General features: G+C 45.5%; 1 protein-coding gene and 1 non-coding gene across 2 annotated transcripts in view; one reads left to right on the top strand and one right to left on the bottom strand.

The window, feature by feature from the left end:
* LOC135820665 (uncharacterized) overlaps positions 1–13,615 on the bottom strand; it is a 58,970-nt gene extending 45,355 nt beyond the window's left edge. Inside the window, exons 1-4 of the mRNA XM_065333684.1 lie at positions 13,210–13,615; positions 12,461–12,517; positions 8,114–8,189; positions 1,673–1,750 (exon numbers count right to left, since the gene is read on the bottom strand). Coding sequence (XP_065189756.1) covers positions 1,673–1,750; positions 8,114–8,189; positions 12,461–12,517; positions 13,210–13,392 — 394 coding nt within the window. The 5' untranslated portion in view covers positions 13,393–13,615. The remainder of the gene's footprint in view (positions 1–1,672; positions 1,751–8,113; positions 8,190–12,460; positions 12,518–13,209) is intronic.
* Positions 13,616–16,536: 2,921 nt separating this feature from the next.
* On the top strand, positions 16,537–16,608 carry Trnac-gca (transfer RNA cysteine (anticodon GCA)). Its single transcript has one exon. It is a non-coding gene; the product is annotated as a tRNA-Cys (tRNA).
* Positions 16,609–20,012: the final 3,404 nt, after the last annotated feature.

Below are 20,012 nucleotides of genomic sequence, written 5' to 3'. Positions count from 1 at the left end.
AATAATAATTTGAGGGAAAGAGACAAACGGGAAAAGTCTGAAGAAAAAATTGACTGTCACCACCAGGACCCGCACTTGGGTCTTTTTCCCTCCCCCAGGGGACCAACCACGGTCAGTTTCTGGAAACTACCAGAGGTGAAAGAAAGTGATTAAATTTGGAAAGGATTGGGAGAACTTCAAATTCAAAGGATCAGTCGGGGAAGTGAACTGCCTGAAAAGAGAAAAAATCGCCAGACCCACCAGGACTCGAACCTGGGACCCTGCTTGTCATGAGCAATGCTCTAACCACTGAGGTGTGGGACCAGGCTGAACCTAGAAGGCGCTGACAAGTGTTTCACTCCAAAGGCAGCTCACAACACGTGCCACACATACTGATGGCACTTGGGTCTTTTTCTCTCCCCCAGGGGACCAACCACGGTCAGTTTATGGAAACTACCAGAGGTTAAAGAAAGTGAGTAATTTTGAAAAGGATTGGGAGAACTTCAAATTCAAAGGATCAGTCCAGTTGCCACCTACCACAGTCCCGGTCTTCGGGTCGCTGCGCTTGGCTTTTGGCAATACAGACAGACTGGCCAGATTCCCACTTCCCAAAAAAAGTCGAACACATCGCGATTCAAAGCGCTATTCGCGATAATTTTTCTTTGGTGCCTCCTTGGATCTTGCCATCACAACCTCCCAAGAAAAGTAAGTTAGATACCGTGATTGGACTGGGTTTTACCTGTCCAAAAGTGCGTGGGAGATAAGGGACAATATCGATGAGCCGGACTAAGTATTATATCTCGTGTTCTCGAACACTTTGTGAAAAAGCAGACCGTGGAATATCTCACAGCACATGCGCTTTATCTGAAGACTCAGTTTGCGTATTGGAAGTGTCACTCGATGGAGGATGCACTTGTGCTTGCCGTCAACAGGTGGGTGCTTGCACACTCAAATCGCCGCTTCACTGGCATAGTCATGGTAGATTTCATGGTAGTATGAGTAAAACCTTTGATTGGGTGCAGCATGAACGACTCATCTCTGAGTTGCACTCCCTTGGTATCTCTCTCAGTGCTCCACAATGGTTTTGTAGCAATCTGACTGAAAAAAGTCATCAACTTCGGGGACAAACTCTCCTCATCAGTGCATTGTTCCTGTGGTGTGTGCCACAATGGTTTTGTAGCAATCTGACTGAAAGAAGTCATCAACTTCGGGGGACAAACTCTCCTCATCAGTGCATTGTTCCTGTGGTGTGTGGTGTGCCACAGATCAGTGCACTTGGTCTCTTGGTGTTTGTTCTATACACACACCACTATGATGCCATCCCGCCTGAAAAAGTCATCCATCAAGGGTTTGCTGATGACAGCGATCTCAACACTGTGTGCCGACAGCTTAGTGCAGCTGCCACTTCTGTAACTAAATATGGTCATCCAGCCCGTGGGCAGAGAGCTGCCATTCCTGATGTATGCTGTTTTCAGGATGCACTCAAGGTTGCCCCTACTGCCAAGTACCTTGGGGTGGTCATTGATTGCGAACTGTCATGGAAGCAGCATGTGGACAATGTGACTTTTGCATCATTTCATAGAATGTGTTTGTTGCAAGTCAGTTTGACAACAAGTAAGCTTAAATCTGGTTGTGCTATCGAAATGCCTTTGGGTAGAAACATAACAAACATCTTCTGGATAATAGTACTTACCTTTACATTTCGGCTTCAACGAAAAATGCTGTTTCCAATCAGTAACAGTCGTTCCAGTCTTGCACTCACGAACGTATTCTGTAAAGATCAAAGTATGCAGATGTGCAGACACATAGGGTATTACAGACTATTCAGTTATATTTCATTGGACACGAGAATGAGCTCTTGAACATCTCTAGAACTCACAGAAATATTACCAGTCAGTATAATTTATTGTAATAACTCTTTATGAAACTCGGATGTTGAGCCGGTGATAAAAAGAGAAAGGAAAGGAGCACATGGATCCGAGTTAATAGCAACCACCTACCTGTAACTACTGTTAAACCGGAAAGTCTAACGAGTAACAGAGTTTTATAGGGGAGGTTAAGTCGAAAATTTCACCAGTTGTAGTCTTCGGGGTGCTGAGTCGAATGGTCGTGGTCCGAGGAAGCTGATAAGCTCCCTTCCTACTTTAATCCCAATAGAACTCGCGCACTTCCACCGAAACTGGGTGACTGCGCCCTACTAGATGGGGATTTGTATGCAAAATGTCACTAAAAGCGCCATTTTGTTGTAGTCTTTTGGACGCTGAGTCGACTGGTTTTGGTCCGAAAAGGCTGCGATGCAGCGTTCCTCCTTTATTCCCAATCGAACATGGTTGAACAAGCGGTCACGTGCTCCTGCGTACACCAGTCACCTGGTCACCGTGCCTGCAGGGTACAACTTACTAGCCTGTTTGACCTTTTTTGGGTGCAGTCCTGTCACTCGGGTTGAACTCGAGTTGAACCTTGGTGTGAAAGTTGTCGCCTGCTGGCGTGGTAACCAGGTGATTTGGGCACCCAGGAGCACGTGACCGCTTGTTCAACCATGTTCGATTGGGAATAAGGGCCGAACGCTGCATCGCAGCCTTTTCGGACCAAAACCAGTCGACTCAGTGTCCAAAGGACTACAACATATGGGCCAATCGCGGTCATCTGTGCTTTTATAAGAACGAAATGGTGTAATAGGTAGCCGAGTGGTAGGCGCGGTGAAATCAACAATAATTACTTTTATTCTACTTTCAGGTACACACCTGAGATATGATCGTTCGTGAAAGAAGAAGCGGCAAAATAACTGACTTTCTCTCCGGTGCTCACCTAGAGGCTGAATCCTTATTCTTCGAGTTAGCTTTCATTGCTATCCAATCTAATCTAATCTTCTCTTCATCAAAACAGAAATGCGCAGCCGCTTTTATGCAGCAGACGACGTACGCTTACATACGGAGATACACTAAATATACATCAGGCAAAGCTCCGTATTAGTTCCGTACTGCTTCCGTATTGGTCGGGCAGGGATACTACACCCACCCTTCCTACAGATAATCACGCCCTCGTGATTTTAAAAAATTAGTGAAGAGTTACGAACACAGCGTCAACCGGAAGATGGCAAATTATATCGGAAATGATAACGTTTAGAGTAGACAGAAGAAATGAACTGATAACAAATCATAAAGTAGAAGCACACCAGTTTCACACGATCTCACGGGGTCAAAAGGGGAAAGAACTGTCCTCCAAATAGGACCTGAAACCACAGCACTCTTGCTGCACTACGCTGGCACAAACCGCCAGGAACATCGCAGTTCAAAAACCGAACTGAATACACTATAACTATAAGGGGCGCTGTCACACACATTGTCCCACGTTAGCTGGGTAAACCGTGGCTCACCATGATCAGACGCCTACCAAACTAAACTGGATTCACACACTCGCATAAAGGAAGACTGAAAAGAACAGGGAGACTGAAGGAAGAGAGGAAAGAAAATGCCATACCTGGAATCAGCGTTAGTAACCACCGCGGCCGCTGGAGCTACGGCGGGGGTCAAGCCAGGTTTTATCTTCATCTCGGTTGAGCCGGTCACTCAGAGCGGCTAGCTCGGCGTCAGACAAATGACCTCCCTCCTAGTCTTGAATCGTGGTCTTCACATTGGCGATAGCATCGCTTTGCGCGACGTAAAGAGTGATGGTCTAGCCAGGAAGAGTGTTGACGAAAATCTGCATCCCACCAGGGAGACGAAGTACCAAGTGAAGAGTGGGCTCCTGCTTCCGACTGCGTGCCGGCGAAAATCAAACGCTGCTGGTCTTGGGGAATACCCTCCTTGTCTTGGGCAGCAGCCTGCCTGTTGTCGTCCTCATCAGCTTCGCCATCACCACCGGTAGTATACATGTACGTAGCGGGTCGCTTGGAATCGCCATCGGAGTCTCCAGTGAGTGCCGTGCGGAGAGAAGGGTGATCTACGCTAGCACCCTGACTGTGCTGCAGGCTAATAGTAATATTAACAATCAGGGCCAAGCCCAGGAAGGCAAGAAACATGATTCTCATCTTGATTCGTCGCACGGAGCTGTAGCGGGTTGAGGCATCGGAGTCTGGGGTCGAATCACGTTGTTTTATTTAAAACTACACCGCTGCCACCAATGTAATAGGTAGCCGAGTGGTAGGCGCGGTGAAATCAACAATAATTACTTTTATTCTACTTTCAGGTACACACCTGAGATATGATCGTTCGTGAAAGAAGAAGCGGCAAAATAACTGACTTTCTCTCCGGTGCTCACCTAGAGGCTGAATCCTTATTCTTCGAGTTAGCTTTCATTGCTATCCAATCTAATCTAATCTTCTCTTCATCAAAACAGAAATGCGCAGCCGCTTTTATGCAGCAGACGACGTACGCTTACATACGGAGATACACTAAATATACATCAGGCAAAGCTCCGTATTAGTTCCGTACTGCTTCCGTATTGGTCGGGCAGGGATACTACACCGGCGCTTTTAGTGACATTTTGCATACAAATCCCCATCTAGTAGGGCGCAGTCACCCAGTTTCGGTGGAAGTGCGCGAGTTCGATTGGGATTCAAGTAGGACGGGAGCGTCTCAGCTTTCTCGGACCAGGACCATTCGACTCAGCACCCCGAAGACTACAACTGGCGAAATTTTGATTTTTGCCTGAACTTCCCCTTTACTGACCAATTCATTTTTGTTATTTGAAAAATATGTTATCGCTAGATGTCTGTGTAAAGATGCGTACACAGATGGGTGGCCACTTAGCCATCGTTAAACTTTCTGCACGTAATCATGCCAAAATTACAAAACGTTGAACATTTTGGTCGTTATACTTGCTGAACGTTTTGGAAGCCGTATACATCCACACAAAGAAACCCAACCTTTGCAAGCAGAAGCAGAAGCAAATTAAATTCACTCTTAGGCTGTTAGGTAGGTCGTCAAAACCTCGTTAGTTATGTCCAGTGGTTGTCTCTTGTTGCCCCACTACATGTCACGCTTATTGAGTTTTCTCGCACTTGCACCTTTGCGTCTTTATTGCTATGTGCTAGGGGTGAAAGTTGGCACTGAGCACCCGAGTTCGAGTACTCTGATTTTCTCCGATCGAATATTCGAGTATTCGAGTATTCTTGATATCCTAAAAATCGCACACCAACGGCCTTAAAAATCACATGATACAACCCTGATCGAACCGATTGGCAGTCCTTTTCTCGGGTGTATTGGTTGGTGGGTCATTTGGGCTCTCTCTACTCGTGTACAAGTGTTAACCACACAGTCTGCACATCAATATCTGCTGACTGCTGCTCTGAAATGCAGACTTCTCTGGCAAATGCATGTACCATGTATGAGCGAGTACTCTGATTTATTCCGAGTACGATTATATTTGAAAAATCCAAACGAGTATTCGAATATTCGGTATAATTGTTTCACCCCTACTATGTGCATAGGTCACGCTTTTTCGCTGTTTACTTTAGCTATCTTCTTCTTTGCGCTGTTTTACTGTACTTAATTCACTGTTCCTGTTCCTTTTCCTTTGCCTGTATTGCAAGTCTTGTGAAGCCAAAAACCTTCAAGATGTTCGTAAAGAGCCTGAAGTGTGTCCTTTTTATGAGTATTATCGCATTTCTGTCTCAGAGGAAACTGTATTCTTTGTTCCCGTGGGACTTTAGCTTGAACTTATTTCCGTTGCATTTACCTTTTGATCTTTGGTCTCTCCCTTGAACTCTCCCTAGAACTTTCCGAGCTGGAAGGCTGTTGGTTATGGCTTCGGAGAACAATCCCCTGAGAAGGTTGGTTTGCAACGTCAAATCTCCGGATGAAGCCGGACGGGTTCAGATGCACGATTTTCGGAACTGGACCAAGCCAGCTTCATGCATAACACCTTTGTCGACCGGCTATTATGCTTGTAAAGCCAATTTTGAATGCGAAATGGTGTTGTAATGCCAGCATTATGCCACCTGGAAAAAAGGGACGATAATGCCAGCCATCATGCTAGCAATACCCGCCCATGCCTAGCTAGTTAACACGTCACAAAGAGTACTGAGGTGGTGACAAAGATACGTGAAAAGTAGGTGAAAAGTAGACGCCAAGTGAAAGCCAACAAATCATCACGGATGTCTAACAGACGTCTTACGTCACATTCTTCGAGAAGTACACTTGTTATGATGATTTGATGCAATTTTTCAGTGCTTCTTGTTGAAACGGATCATCATAGACACTTCAATGGTCCCTGCAAGGCGATTCTCTGTTCACGTTTGCGGAAAGTTGCGAAGTAGTTCGTAAAAATGAAGAAAGTTGCTGTAGTGAACCCTCTGGTTTTCTTAAGTATCAGGAACGAACGACCACACGGCACGAGGACAACTATTAATTTTAGTCTCAACAGTATATTTTGACATCCATTTAATCTGTTGAGTCACCTTCACCATTACACTGCGCTCCTTAGCCGACTATACCCTCCTGCACACAACCACCATTGCGAGGATACTTCCGTGGACGATATTGATAAACTCGTTCAGAAAGCTGTTTCGCTAATACATATCTCGTCAGTGAAGGTAGATGTTGAATTATTAAAATATAGACCAAACTGCTATTATATAAGGTTTCCACATACAAAAGGTAATAACGTAATAAATCCATTGAATCTAACTAATGAATAACTAACACCAAAACCACCAGGTAGTTATAGCGTGAAAATGACAGTGTATATGAGAAAAGCATACACATACAACATACAACTACCGTAAAAGCCCCCGTATACGCCCACTCGAAATTACGCCCACCCTCCGTGTACACACCCAGTCAGGGGAAGTCAACACTTTTGTTTCAAAATAGCGCCCATGCCCATGTACATGCCCAGGTATGCCGGCAACACCAGTACATGTACAGGTACTGATACCCAATACTTACTGCTATCCCTATTCCAAGCATACGCCCGGTTCCAAAATAACGCCCATGCCCTTGTGTACGCCCAGGAAATCGAGGCTGCTATTCTATACGCCCGGGGCTTATGCACGGGCTTTTACGGTACAGCGCACACAGCAAACAGCACATAGTGCCTGTAGCGTATACCACGTCGTAAACATCAGCGGTACGGCGGAGTCGGGATACAACTGCATTGAAACGAACACAATGTCACAAGCGAGATGGCCTTTCACTCTTCAGAACTTGTGGTTTCGCAACAGTTGCGAAAGTTGCGAACTCTTCTATAACAACCAAAACTTGCGAAAAAAAAGTGGCAAGCATCTTTGGGAAAGGGCTAACCACAAGAGAGTTGAAGTCAAAGCTGGGTTACGTTCAGCCCTGTATCTATCATGCACAGAGTGCACGTAATGTTTATGGGTTCATCACGTGATGTGAAGTTCTTGTTGTCCATTCTTGAAGGGTATGCACTGTTCCTACTGTATACTGTGGACCTTAACCCTTTCACCGTCAGACCATACATTTGTGGGTCGAATTCGACCCATCCTTTGAAATACTCGCACTGGAATGATTTTTTACGCACGATAGAAAATTTACTATCGATTCGATGGCGAATTTTCCAGGCTTTCTGTTGCAGAAATCAGCGTTGAGCTACGATGTAATGGAGCAGAGTTATCAAGCGCTGAGTACTGCACGCTTGTCACTTCCGCTGCACTGGGCGCGCGACTGACGTCGTCACGGGATTTCCCCATTTCTTCACGCGCTCTGTGACTGTTGCACGCTACCAACGTATTCCTCGCGAAATGCTCTAACTCTCAAAAAAATGGATCACTCTACGATGAAGGAGACGGCCATGGCGGAGTTTTGAACTTGTCATTTCCATGCCTGGCGTTGAGACGACGTCGCTGCGATCCAGCGCTGGTTGTGTGACTGCTGAGGTGAAGAATGTGGTATCCTTGTGCTGGTCTCATCCAGAGGTTTCCAACGAGCCCAAGATTATAAAATCGAGTGAGTACAACTAAAGTTATGACCTGGCAAAGTTGAAATTTCGTTTGGCGTTTCAATGGATGAAATGGTTAAAGGGTTCAGCTGATAGAACTGTGGAATACTAGTACATGGACATTGAAGTATGCACATGGCAGGGTGTTCGATAAAATGGATCTGTGGGTGGGTGGACAGTCTTTAAATATAACAACAGAGAGTATCACAAACCCCGCATTCACGTCACATACTTTCAACTAGCCTAGGTTGGAACCCGTTGGTCAAGGTGCATGTTGCCAAGAGAACAGCTACGATAGCGAGTGATATCTGTAGCAACAAGAAATGGATAGTCACACACGGATATTTACGTACACCGACCGAACTTCTTTGCGCATATAGAGATGTTCCGCATAACGTTATTACGTTAGTAAAAACGTAGTCGATCTACGGAAAGTCTTACGTACACTGCGTGCGGAGCTGTGTTCCACCATACAGAGTTTTAGAAGCACGCATATGTAGCTGCCCATGCCAGCTCAGAGCATGGCAGATTCCAAACCGAGTCGACCTGTGGAGAGAGTCATAAATTTGAACCCTAATCCACTTACGGAGCACCTCCATTATCAGAGCCCTGTTATATCTACGCACTGACAATTTTTCGTAAGTAGCTAAACTTTATGTGGTGCTGAACTTCTCTATAGACGCACCCAGATTTTTGTAGCGAAAGACAGACCCTGCTCTTGGAATAGAAGCCGCACGTCTCACTTACTAGGTCTAGCTCATCGCAATTATGGCTTATCTCCCACGCACTTTTTGACAGGCAAAAGCCAGTCAGATCGCTTTTTCTGACTCACTTTTGTGTTTGAAGTTGTGATGGCAAGATCAGAGAAGTCTTCTAAGAAAAAACCACCATGATTGTCGCGAGTAGCATCGCGCATGGCGGGTTTAGCTACACCAAGTAGCAAGCGGACGCACGCACCTACACCGCGAAAGAAGTGTGCAGATGTGAAAACGTCGGGTCGCTGGAGGATTGTCACCGCGTACCTTGAGCTCTGCAAGGGCCGTGATCGCCTGCCACGAGGTTCCATGGCCAGTCTGAATCCGAATACATTTACTAAAAATTGACCCAAATTGCACATAACACGAAGCTGGTTTTTGAAATTTGTAAGTCGTGTATCTTCCCCATTTCTTCTTTATGACTTGCACAATACACCAATCTGCCTAAATAACACATTTATAGCAGGGGTTAAGTACCATATAAGACAAGTACAGCCAGTGATATTGTCATGTCTAAATACTACAATTTTGACACAAATTACACATCACACGAAGCTGGTTTTTGAAAAATTGTAAGTCGTGTATCTGCCCAATTTCTTCTTTATGACTTGCACAATACACCAGTCTTCGAAAACAACACATTTATAGCAGGGTTAAATTCGGCCATATCCCAAAGTCAGAATTTGGCTCGAAGCGATACTTGTCACCTTTCGCAGATAATGGCTACAGAAATCTTATCTGCATGCTGTAGAGGCAATCAAATATCGATTTTCGGCGAATTCAATGCGAAAATTGCGCATCCGGCGAAAAGATTGGAGATTTCTTCGAAACCATTGTTTTCGGCCGATTTGGGAACTGCCTACAGTCCATTTCAAAACTATAGACGCGTACCTAGGCAAAAACCGTTATGCCAGCATCTATACCACATAAAATCTGTGATCACTTTGTGCATAATTTTTTCCAAATTGGGTGTCTGTTATCCAATCGTTCAGAATTTACATGAGAGTAATTGTGGAGCGGACCTGAGCAATATTCCAAAAACTTTCCTCAAAAAGTTCCAGCCAAATTTGAAATATTTCAAAACCCTACGCCTCTATAGTTTTGAAATGGACTGTACTCTATTCTCGTGTTCAACATTGATGTTCCCCACACAGTCTGCACATCCGTATGCTGCTTGCTGCTCTGAAAATCCACGTTTCTGTGGTAAATGCATGTACAATGTGTTCTTTTTATGAGTATTATCGCATTTTTGTCTCAGAGGAAACTGTTTACAATGTATGAACGAGTAATTTGAATTATTCCCGTAGCTATGCAAAAGACGTTACTTCAGTGAAGTCTGGCGCTAGCCAGGGTCCACAGAGCTTTAATCCCGTTTTTGTTTGTTTGTGCTTCCTGCATGCCTGGCGCTATCCGGTACCTGTCCCGTACCGTATCGTACCATCAAAGACAGCTGGCCACAATATTCAAATAGGGCTTTCAAATGCAAGATCATAACGTGAAGCAACTTGGAAGAATGAGTATGAATGCCTAGTGTGTCCCGGGAATGCATGAAGGGCAACTTTAAGTGTGTAGGGAGAATGCATGCAGGGCGATAGTGCGGATTCTAATTCTAGGTTATGTCTTGAACAAAAATATGGGAAACGAAACATTCAACATAGAGGTCCCCGAGGTCTTTTACGAGGTCTATATTTCATATATTGACCGATTTTTTTCTAAGTTGAGGAAAAGTATATTCACTCCTTTTTGCTCTTGAGCTTGCGCATGGAGAGGTATAAATATATTATAACAAGGGACCTCGTGTATATCGAGAAATATAGATCATTATCGCCTTCTTAGTATTTGACCCCACTAATTTCCCTGATACCTAAGCGGTCAAATATATCGCGTATTTGACTAAGCAGTCAAATACGCGATATATTTGGCTACTTATATTTGACTCCTTAGAATTTCTTGGACTTAGAAATTTTCTCTCCAACTTAGAAAAATAAATATTTGAAGAAAGCGGAAATACACAAGACGGGATTCGAACCCACAACCATGTGAATTTCAGTCACTCTTCCTTACCTCCCAGCCACTGTGCTACCGATGCTGAACTTAGTTTAAACAATGACCTTGATCCTGCAATGCCGTACAATGCGGTATAGCCTATAGTATAATATTAGAATTACAAGGATATGTTGTATATGAAGAGAAACTATTGCGTGGAGAACACGATAAATAGATTATAGACCTCATAGTTGGTCTATACAGGATATATAGACCTCGTAAAAGACCTCGGGGGACCTCGGTCTTTTACTCGGTCTATATATCCTGTATAGACCTCTAAACACCGATGTCGTAGTGTTTATGGGAATATAAACACTGCGATAAAAACCGAGGCGTAGCCGAGGTTTTTATAGACAGTGTTTATATTCCCATAAACACAAGACAGAGGTGTTTATGCTATTTATACCTAGCTTCGTTTTTGGCCTGAAATACTGGTCCGAAATAGCTATTTTAGTATCCCAGTATACTATAGTATACTATTATGTGTAGGTAGCATTGCGTGTTCCAGACCTAAAACCTAACTTTCAACCAACATCTGCATCAACACCCTTGTGGCTGGGTGGTCAACATAGGTGCTTGGGAATCTTATGGTTGCTGGTTCGATTCCTGCTGAAATTTCTTTCTTCTCTTCAATTTTTTTCAATTGGAGAGAAAATTTCTAAGTCCCTTGAAAGTTGAAAAGTTACAACCTCTAAGTGGGTAATATAGCAAAGTATATACCCCAAGTTAAAGTAGTGAATATGGAGATATATTCACCAGTTATAGATCACAAGAATTAGTGGGGGTTAATATGAGCTGGGTAAAATATATCCGTATAACCCTCGAATGGAAAGAGAAAGTAAATATTTTTCGCTCATGGTCCTATGCTATGCCTTTTTGCCTAGCTCATCATGCATTTTGTATTATTAATTTTACTAGAGCCACGTTAACCCGTCATGTGTGAGCCATGAATAAGGGGAGTGGTGGCGTGGTCTGGAATGCTCTGCCGACCTTGGCGGCATGTTACTCGAACAGATGGAGACTTTTTGCAATGCAATGATGTAGCCGATCAGTTCGTTGTGGTATGGTTGGGCATTGTAGCCATCATGGTCGACGTAGAACAGTATAAAACCGCAAAAGTTTTATAAAACCCAATAAATTCTGTAATTTCTTTTGCCTAAGGGGCCGTCCGGGGTTACCGATTGTTTTTTACAAAACGAAAAGTTTTAGTATTTTTCAGCCCCCACCCACCCACCCACCTTTTCTGCAGGTAAAACGAATTCCAATAAAATATTGATGTCAATTTTCGACATCCAGAAGTAACTGGGCATTCTCAATCAGCATTCAATAATTATTTTCAAAACGAAACACCATCAAACCCACCCACCCACAAACGAAAACATTTCGTTTTGAAAATATTATTGGTAACCTCGGACAGCCCCTAACTCATATTCAAACTGATTGAAACTCTTTTGAAACTCTTTTGCAAGACAATGATGTAGCCAATCAATTGAAAAAGACATTTCCATCAGTTCGACTAACATTCACGACGTTCGACGAGCTAGGCAAAAAGCATAGCGTAGGGCCCTGACTTTCCAAGCTCTCTCGCTCGGATTCCAACTATTTAAAAAAAAAAAACATGTACTTTGTGTATGAATGATTCTTCAATTTGCAGCTACAGCCTCTCTGAAATCATCTCTGAAATCAACATCCTTCCCTGTAAAAAGTTGGGGATTCCCTAGTAAAAATTAATAAGAATAAAATAAAATGCAATAAACATCCACGGTGGTGGAACTGACCATTGTCACCGACGACATGATGTCAAGAGTCCCAGTAGAGAAGAAGAATTGCAGCGACTGTAAAACCGGGAAGAAGAATCAAACAAACAAACCATCATGTTGTTTAATACGACCAGGACAATGTAAGTGTGCCCAAAAGTTTCACTTTGGACAACTCCGTTCGCAATGTTATCCCTCTCCGTGATTGCAAAGGTTCACAAGACTTTTGGATGTGCTGATCCACATACAGGACAACTACATGTAGCTTGCTTTTAGGCAACTTGCTTTCAAGACAACTCTCCTCTAACTAAAGCTTCGGAGAAGAAGAATGAGGAGACAAGGTGTAATCGCATACGCATACAGGAAAGTGTTTGCACAACCATTATCGGTACGCATTGATGTGAAAGCTTCACCCCAAAAAGGAAAATTGATGTGACAGCGAGTCCTACTTTAATACCGCATTCGGCACTACATGAAACAGTACACACCCAACGAAAACTGTGCATGCGCCTCGTACATATCGACGAAAGGTCAAGAGCAGGGAGTCGTACAGACCCGTCATCATTATCAAAACCCAGGGTTTGTGCTATCGATCCCTGGTCAAGAGCGTGTGAACTGTTGCGTACATTTCCAACAGGGTCGAGCAGTATTGTCCTACTCCCTGGTATGGCATTCTCGCTACAAGTACATGACAGTATATGGATTATCCCATGAGTACGAGGACAGCACACCTATTCTAATATTCATTGACAAACACGAATCGAACTTACCGCGAAGATAGCAGATCCACTGTCACTCAAGTCCTCAAAGTCCAGCGTAGTCAAAACTCCCTCTTGCGATACAAGAAAGCAACTGAGCAGGAGACTGAAGGTGAAGCCCTTATATACCCGAGCTCGTGCGTCGCGCGTTGCGCGGGTTGCGACGGTCGCGGTTGGGCCGAAGCGCGATTCCATTTGCGTTCGGGAATGGGTTCGCAATTCTCGCAATGCGCGCGTTGCGCAGGTCGCCAGTAATGCGGAGCTCCATTCATTAACCCATGAGTACGAGGGATACCGTCGAGGGGATACCGCAGGTTGCCGCGGAGCACGGGTTCAAATTGCGTTCCGCAAACACCTCAGCTCAATGAACTAATGCGTACGCCTCGCAGTGAAATGCTGCAAAGGATGCGCATTTCGCAGTAAACCGGAGGTCTGAATTCAATTTGCGTTCGGGAACACCTCGGAATGAAATGCTGCGCAGGTAGCGCATTCCGCAGATAAATGCGTTCGGGAAGCGCCTCGCAATGAGCTAATGCGGATGTTCCGCACGCGGTTAATCCCGAGCCCTGTGCAAATTGCGTTCGGGAAATGCCTCGCAGGTCACGCAGATCGCCGTGAAGTCGGAGCTAGGGTTCAATTAAATTTTGCGTTCGGGAAACACCCCGCAAAGAACTAATGCGTGGGCTCCGCACGCGGTTCAGATCGAAGCAATGTGCGTTCGGGAAACGCCTCGCAATGAAATTCTGCGCAGGCTGCGCATTCCGCAGATAAATGCGTTCGGGAAGCGCCTCGCAATGAGCTAATGCGGATGTTCCGCACGCGGTTAATCCCGAGCTCGGTGCAAATAAATTAAAATTGCGTTCGCGAAATGACTCGCAATGCGCTCCAGCGCAGGTCACGCAGATCGCCGTGAAGTCGGAGCTAGGGTTCAATTTGCGTTCGGGAAACAACCCGCAAAGAACTAATGCGTGGGCTCCGCACGCGGTTCAGATCGAAGCAATGTGCGTTCGGGAAACGCCTCGCAATGAAATTCTGCGCAGGCTGTGCATTCCGTAGATAAATGCGTTCGGGAAGCGCCTCGCAATGAGCTAATGCGGATATTCCGCACGCGGTTAATCCCGAGCTCGGTGCAAATTGAGTTCGCGAAATGACTCGCAATGCACTCCAGCGCAGGTCACGCAGATCGCCGTGAAGTCGGAGCTAGGGTTCAATTTGCGTTCGGGAAACACCCCGCAAAGAACTAATGCGTGGGCTCCGCACGCGGCTCAGATCGAAGCAATGTGCGTTCGGGAAACGCCTCGCAATGAAATTCTGCGCAGGCTGCGTATTCCGCAGATAAATCCGTTCGGGAAGCGCCTCGCAATGAGCTAATGCGGATGTTCCGCACGCGGTTAATCCCGAGCTCGGTGCAAATTGCGTACGCGAAATGACTCGCAATGCACTCCAGCGCAGGTCACGCAGATCGCCGTGAAGTCGGAGCTAGGGTTCAATTTGCGTTCGGGAAACACCCCGCAAAGAACTAATGCGTGGGCTCCGCACGCGGTTCAGATCGAAGCAATGTGCGTTCGGGAAACGCCTCGCAACGAAATTCTGCGCAGGCTGCGCATTCCGCAGATAAATGCGTTCGGGAAGCGCCTCGCAAATCCCAAGCTCGGTGCAAATTGCTTTCGGGAAATGACTCGTAATGCACTCCAGCGCAGGTTACGCAGATCCCCGTGAAGTCGGAGCTACATTGTAGGGTTCAATTTGCGTTCGGGAAACACCCCGCAAAGAACTAATGCGTGGGCTTCGCACGCGGTTCAGATCGAAGCAATGTGCGTTCGGGAAACGCTTCGCAATGAAATGCTGCGCGGGTTGCGCATTCCGCAGATAAATGCGTTCGGGAAGCGCCTCCCAATGAACTGATTATAGGCCGTAGGGATATCAGCGAACACACTGCGCAGAGGGTTTGCGCAGTTATGATGTAATCGAATTTTGTACATGTCAGCATGCCAAGCGCGGCCGCGCGCGCCCCGAAAAGTCCTAGTCAGAAAATGAATATTTTGCCGGGAAACTGGAAGGAGTCTTGATGGAGAAGAAGGAGAATGGCGGCTGAAGTCGGAACCTTGCGCTCAGGATCTGCCGTTTCGTTGATTGCCTCGTATATTCGCTGCTGGTGAAGGATTAGTGGGTATAGAGTGACATGCCTACGGTAACAGCCACGCGATCAACTACAGATGAGCCGAGCCCCGGGACTTTCTTCAGACGAATTTTCAAATTTGTCCTTCGATGCCCAAGGAGCATGGGTGAATCGAAGGCGATTTTTTACAACGTTCCCACAGGAGAAATCTTCTAATTTTTGGTGAAATGGTACGTCACCCATGTGCAAAGCAAGAAAAAAATTAACCGAAGCAATCCAAGGTCCCAGAGGTCAAAAGTTCACAAGGTCGATCATTCAAGAAGAACTCAGGAAGATGAAGAAGCTTGGACGATCGACGAACATGGGCCTGTCGTCCTTCACCGATTTTTAATACTGTGTGTTTTGTATAAGTTCGTTAGTGTAATTGCTGGCAGAGGATGCCCAAAGTGAGGTGCACAGTAGTCGGACATCATCAGAATCGAAACAATGGGGGTCTGTTCACAGCAGTATGTGCTTTCAAATTATACAAATATTATTATGTAGGTCGCGAGCCACGTGCGACCAGTCGCCATTTTATTTGCTTCAATTTTTTGTCCCCGCCAGTACATACATGTACATGTACATTACGAAGTAGGGGTTGCGACTTCGGCGATGATTGATCGAGCTCCGGTGTGGGGAGCAAACCTTTCTTACATGTACATTGGTATTATTATTATTTTAATATTCTCGTATCCGTCCCAAATGGGACTCACGACGGCAGAATTAACTGTGAGCATGTGTGTGTGAGAGTGGGACGGAACGAAATGAAAAAGAAAAGAAGTCTTGTAATAAAGGTCAAATTTAAGAAGAGCAGTACTAGACTAAATGGCCGAGCAGATGTAGCGCTGAAAACTGCGCAAACCCCGTGCGCAGTGTGTTCGCTGATATCCCTATTATAAGAATAAAAACTGCTTTATGGCAGCTTTCTAAAAAAATGTTATTGTGTTCTAGTCCTGGGTCCTTTATAAATTGCTTCCAAACTGCCTTGGAGTTGGACTCCGTCTAGGCCTTGACGGACTATGCTAGAATAATTTTTCGCATAATTCCTACCAAAATAGAATAATCGCATAATTCGAGACAAATTGCATACATACATGTACGAATCGCATAAAATGGAATAATCCGCCTGTTCGCATCAAATTCTATACAGTTGTACATGTTTTACAAGTGCAGTTGTGCCTGGGCATATAGCTAAGTGGTAGAGCATTCGACTGCAGATCGAGAGGTCCTTGGTTCAACTCCGAGTGTGCCCTAGCTTCTTTTTGGGACTGCCCTATTCAAAATTTAATAATAATAAATCCAACCCAACATCCTCGACATCTAGTCCCCCATGGGTGACACGGTCCCTCGTATCTGAAGTGAAGCGCAAGCGTGATCTTTTCAGCATCTACAAGAAATTCCCAACGCCGGTTAACCGGGAGGCTTACCGAGTTCAACGCAACTTCGTCAAGCACCTTTCTCGTACCTCACACCGCTCCTTTCTAAACTCTCTTTCTGCAACACTCTCCTCCCCCGATCGCCCATCACTCCACCAATTCATTCGCAACCGGTGCCGCGGGACCTCCCGCGCGCCAATCCAGTACCTGACGGACTCCCATGGCAACCGCCAGCACGATGTGAAGGCGATTGCAGACACACTGAACAAGCAGTTTGTTTCATCCGGCATTCCGGAAGATCCGAATTGGGTCATTCCATCGCTGTCCCCAGCCCCTGAACTTAGCGCACCACTCACACGCGTCGTTACCACGACTGCTACCGTCTGTAAGCACCTCAAACTCCTGAAGAATTGTAAGTCCCCTGGCGAAGATGGCATACCCAATGAGGTTCTCAAATGGCTTGCGCCATCTCTGTCATATCCCTTGTGCCTGCTCTTTAACATGTCATATCGTACAGGAGTATTTCCGTCCGTCTGGAAATCTGCTGTTATCGTCCCGATCTATAAGAAAGGCCAACGCTCTCAGGCTGGCAACTACAGACCAATCTCTCTCCTTCCCGCTGTGTCCAAGGTCTGTGAACGTATTTTCTTTGAGTCTCTGTACTGCCACGTCACCCCAGCGCTTTCACCATCTCAATCCGGTTTCTGCCGTGGAGACTCCACAACTTTCCAACTAACACGTCTAGTACAAGACATCTACACCCAGCGGAACCTCAGGCGGCATGTTGGCATCGTGTTCTTTGACCTAGCGAAAGCTTTCGACACCGTCTGGCATCGTGGTCTGCTTGCAAAGCTAGAGTCCGTCTTCTTGGTACACGGTCCAGCCCTGCAATGGCTCTCATCCTATCTTTCCTGCCGCCACCAGACTGTCAGAGTATCTACCTCCCTATCAGACCCATTACTAGTCGTGTCTGGGGTACCCCAGGGTCCATGCTTGGGCCGCTCCTATTTCTACTGTACGTTAATGACTTGCCAGCCCTTGTACCAAATGTAAGTCTTTTTGCTGACGACACTGCTCTGATGTGCTCCGACAGCTCGGCAGACAACCTCACGGCCTCCATGCAGTCCGGGGTCAACGCTACAGTAACATGGATGGAAACCTGGAAACTGAAGCCTAACCTCGCCAAAACCGAGGCCATGTTCTTCTCTCCCTCGCCCCCCACTCAACTTCTGTATTTTCCTGGTCTAAATAGTACACCTATTAAAGTTGTTAACGAGCACAAGCACCTGGGCGTTATTCTCGACCGCCAACTCTCCTGGTCTCCACAAGTCCAGTCTGTGTGCAAGCGTGCGAGTGCGTCCTTAGGTATGCTACAACCCCACTGCCAACACTTGAATGATAACTGCAGAGAATTGTTCTTTAAGTCGTACATTTTGCCTATATTTGACTATTGCGATATAGCTTGGTGCGGGTTGTCTCAGACTTTACTCCACAGACTGGAGGTACATCAACGCTTGCTTCTGAAAATTCTGTTTCGAAAAGACCAAACATTTGCCTCCCTTTGTCTTTATAAACTTGCTTCCACGCACCCTCTTCTTGCCCGACATCAGCAGCATCTTTGTATCCTTGTGCAAAAAATCTTCCTAGCCCAAGTCCCGAAACATATTGCCAAGTACAACTGGTTTGTTACCACTAGACCAACACGCAATGCCTTATCACTGCCCCGAGCTAGTTCCTCTCTGTTTTTGAAATCCCCTTTCTTCTCAGCATACTCCCTTTGGTCTAACCTGCCTACTAGCATTAAGACATGCCAGGATATCAGGAAATTCACAGTCCAGCTTTCCACACTGTCTCATCCGAAGTGATCCCATGTATTATTAATGTGCCTCCCTTTCTTTTTCTCTCCCTATCTCCTTTCCCTCTCTGACAGCATCTTTCTTTTTTTCCCTTTTAGCTTGCCGTGGTTGGCTATCACCTGACCTCTCATGTTTATTGGCAGTCTTCGGACGGGCCAGGAGATGTTGAATAAATAAATAAATAAATAATAATAAGTGGAAGTAGATGCACAAGGAAGTCGTAGGTTTACGACTCCCTTGATAACATGTCCAGTCCACTACAATCAGTGTCGGTCGTAGCTAGGTCGGACGGTGCGTTGACCCCGTTGAACCTTTGCTACTACAGTACAACGCCCTCTACAAAAATTCCCCTGTTATTTTGCACAGAACCATCATATACATTAGCAGCATTTGTGAGCATTATGCGGCATATTATGAAAACTTTTAGCATAAAAATAGCATAATTCTGCCATTTTTTCAGCAATGCGAAAAGCATAATTTCACGAAAATATTAGCATAATCCGTCAAGGCCTAACTCCGTCTAAAAACTTAAATTAAGGTGGCAGACTACCCCAAAAATTCGGTGAAAAATTGAATTTGTAAATTCATGTTGAGTGCTACGTCAGTTGAAAGAGCATGAAAAGCTGCAAATTCTCTGAAAATTGTGTCCCGATCTGACCAGCCGTTCAAGAGTTGTGGCCAAAAATGTGCCCTTGCAAGGAAAGATTTTTTTGTTGCACGCTGTCATTTGTTGGCAGCACTGTATTTGAATGTGAGCAGACCGTGCGTAACTTGTCGTATCATGGAAACACGCGAAAGTGTGCAGAATTTTGCTCCAAGTCCAAAAAAGACCAAAAAATCACGTTAAAAAACACGTATTGGGCTGCAGGACTTTTGCCAGCACCCTCGTGACGTTGCAGATATGTGGCTTGATTATTGTAGTTGTCGTTATTAAATTTTAGTGACTTTATTCCGATGTCTGCCTATGTCACCATTGATGGTGTCCATGTTCCCCGCACGCAGTCTGCTCGCTACTTGGGTATTGTACTTGACGAAAACTTGACTTTTGGCCCACAAATAGACAACCTTGTAGGCTCTGTCAACAGGAAACTTGGTGCGTACCGCTTATCCCGCCATCTTCTGCCATACCATGCTCGGCGTACCTTCTCACACCACTGCCACTACGAGATCCCAGGTGTCTTTTTCTTTGGCATTACCCCCAGCACAGAGTACGGCTGGCTTTTCTCGGATTGGCTATCTCGCTGCTGACCGGTGGAATATGCTGCCTTCCACTGTTCGTACTTGTACCGATTACCGCTCATTTATTCGCTCATGCATAACCTTCCTAGGGGCTCCCGTAAGAAGACCATAGGTCTGTGGGAAACACCCTAGTAAAATAAACGTTAATAATAATAATAATAATGTAGAAGAGAAAAGGACATATGG

This window comes from Sycon ciliatum, chromosome 7 (assembly GCF_964019385.1).
Source record: "Sycon ciliatum chromosome 7, ocSycCili1.1, whole genome shotgun sequence".
Taxonomy (NCBI): domain Eukaryota; kingdom Metazoa; phylum Porifera; class Calcarea; order Leucosolenida; family Sycettidae; genus Sycon; species Sycon ciliatum.
The sequence above is the reverse complement of the archived record's forward strand: the minus strand, read 5'-3'. Positions and strand labels throughout refer to the sequence as shown.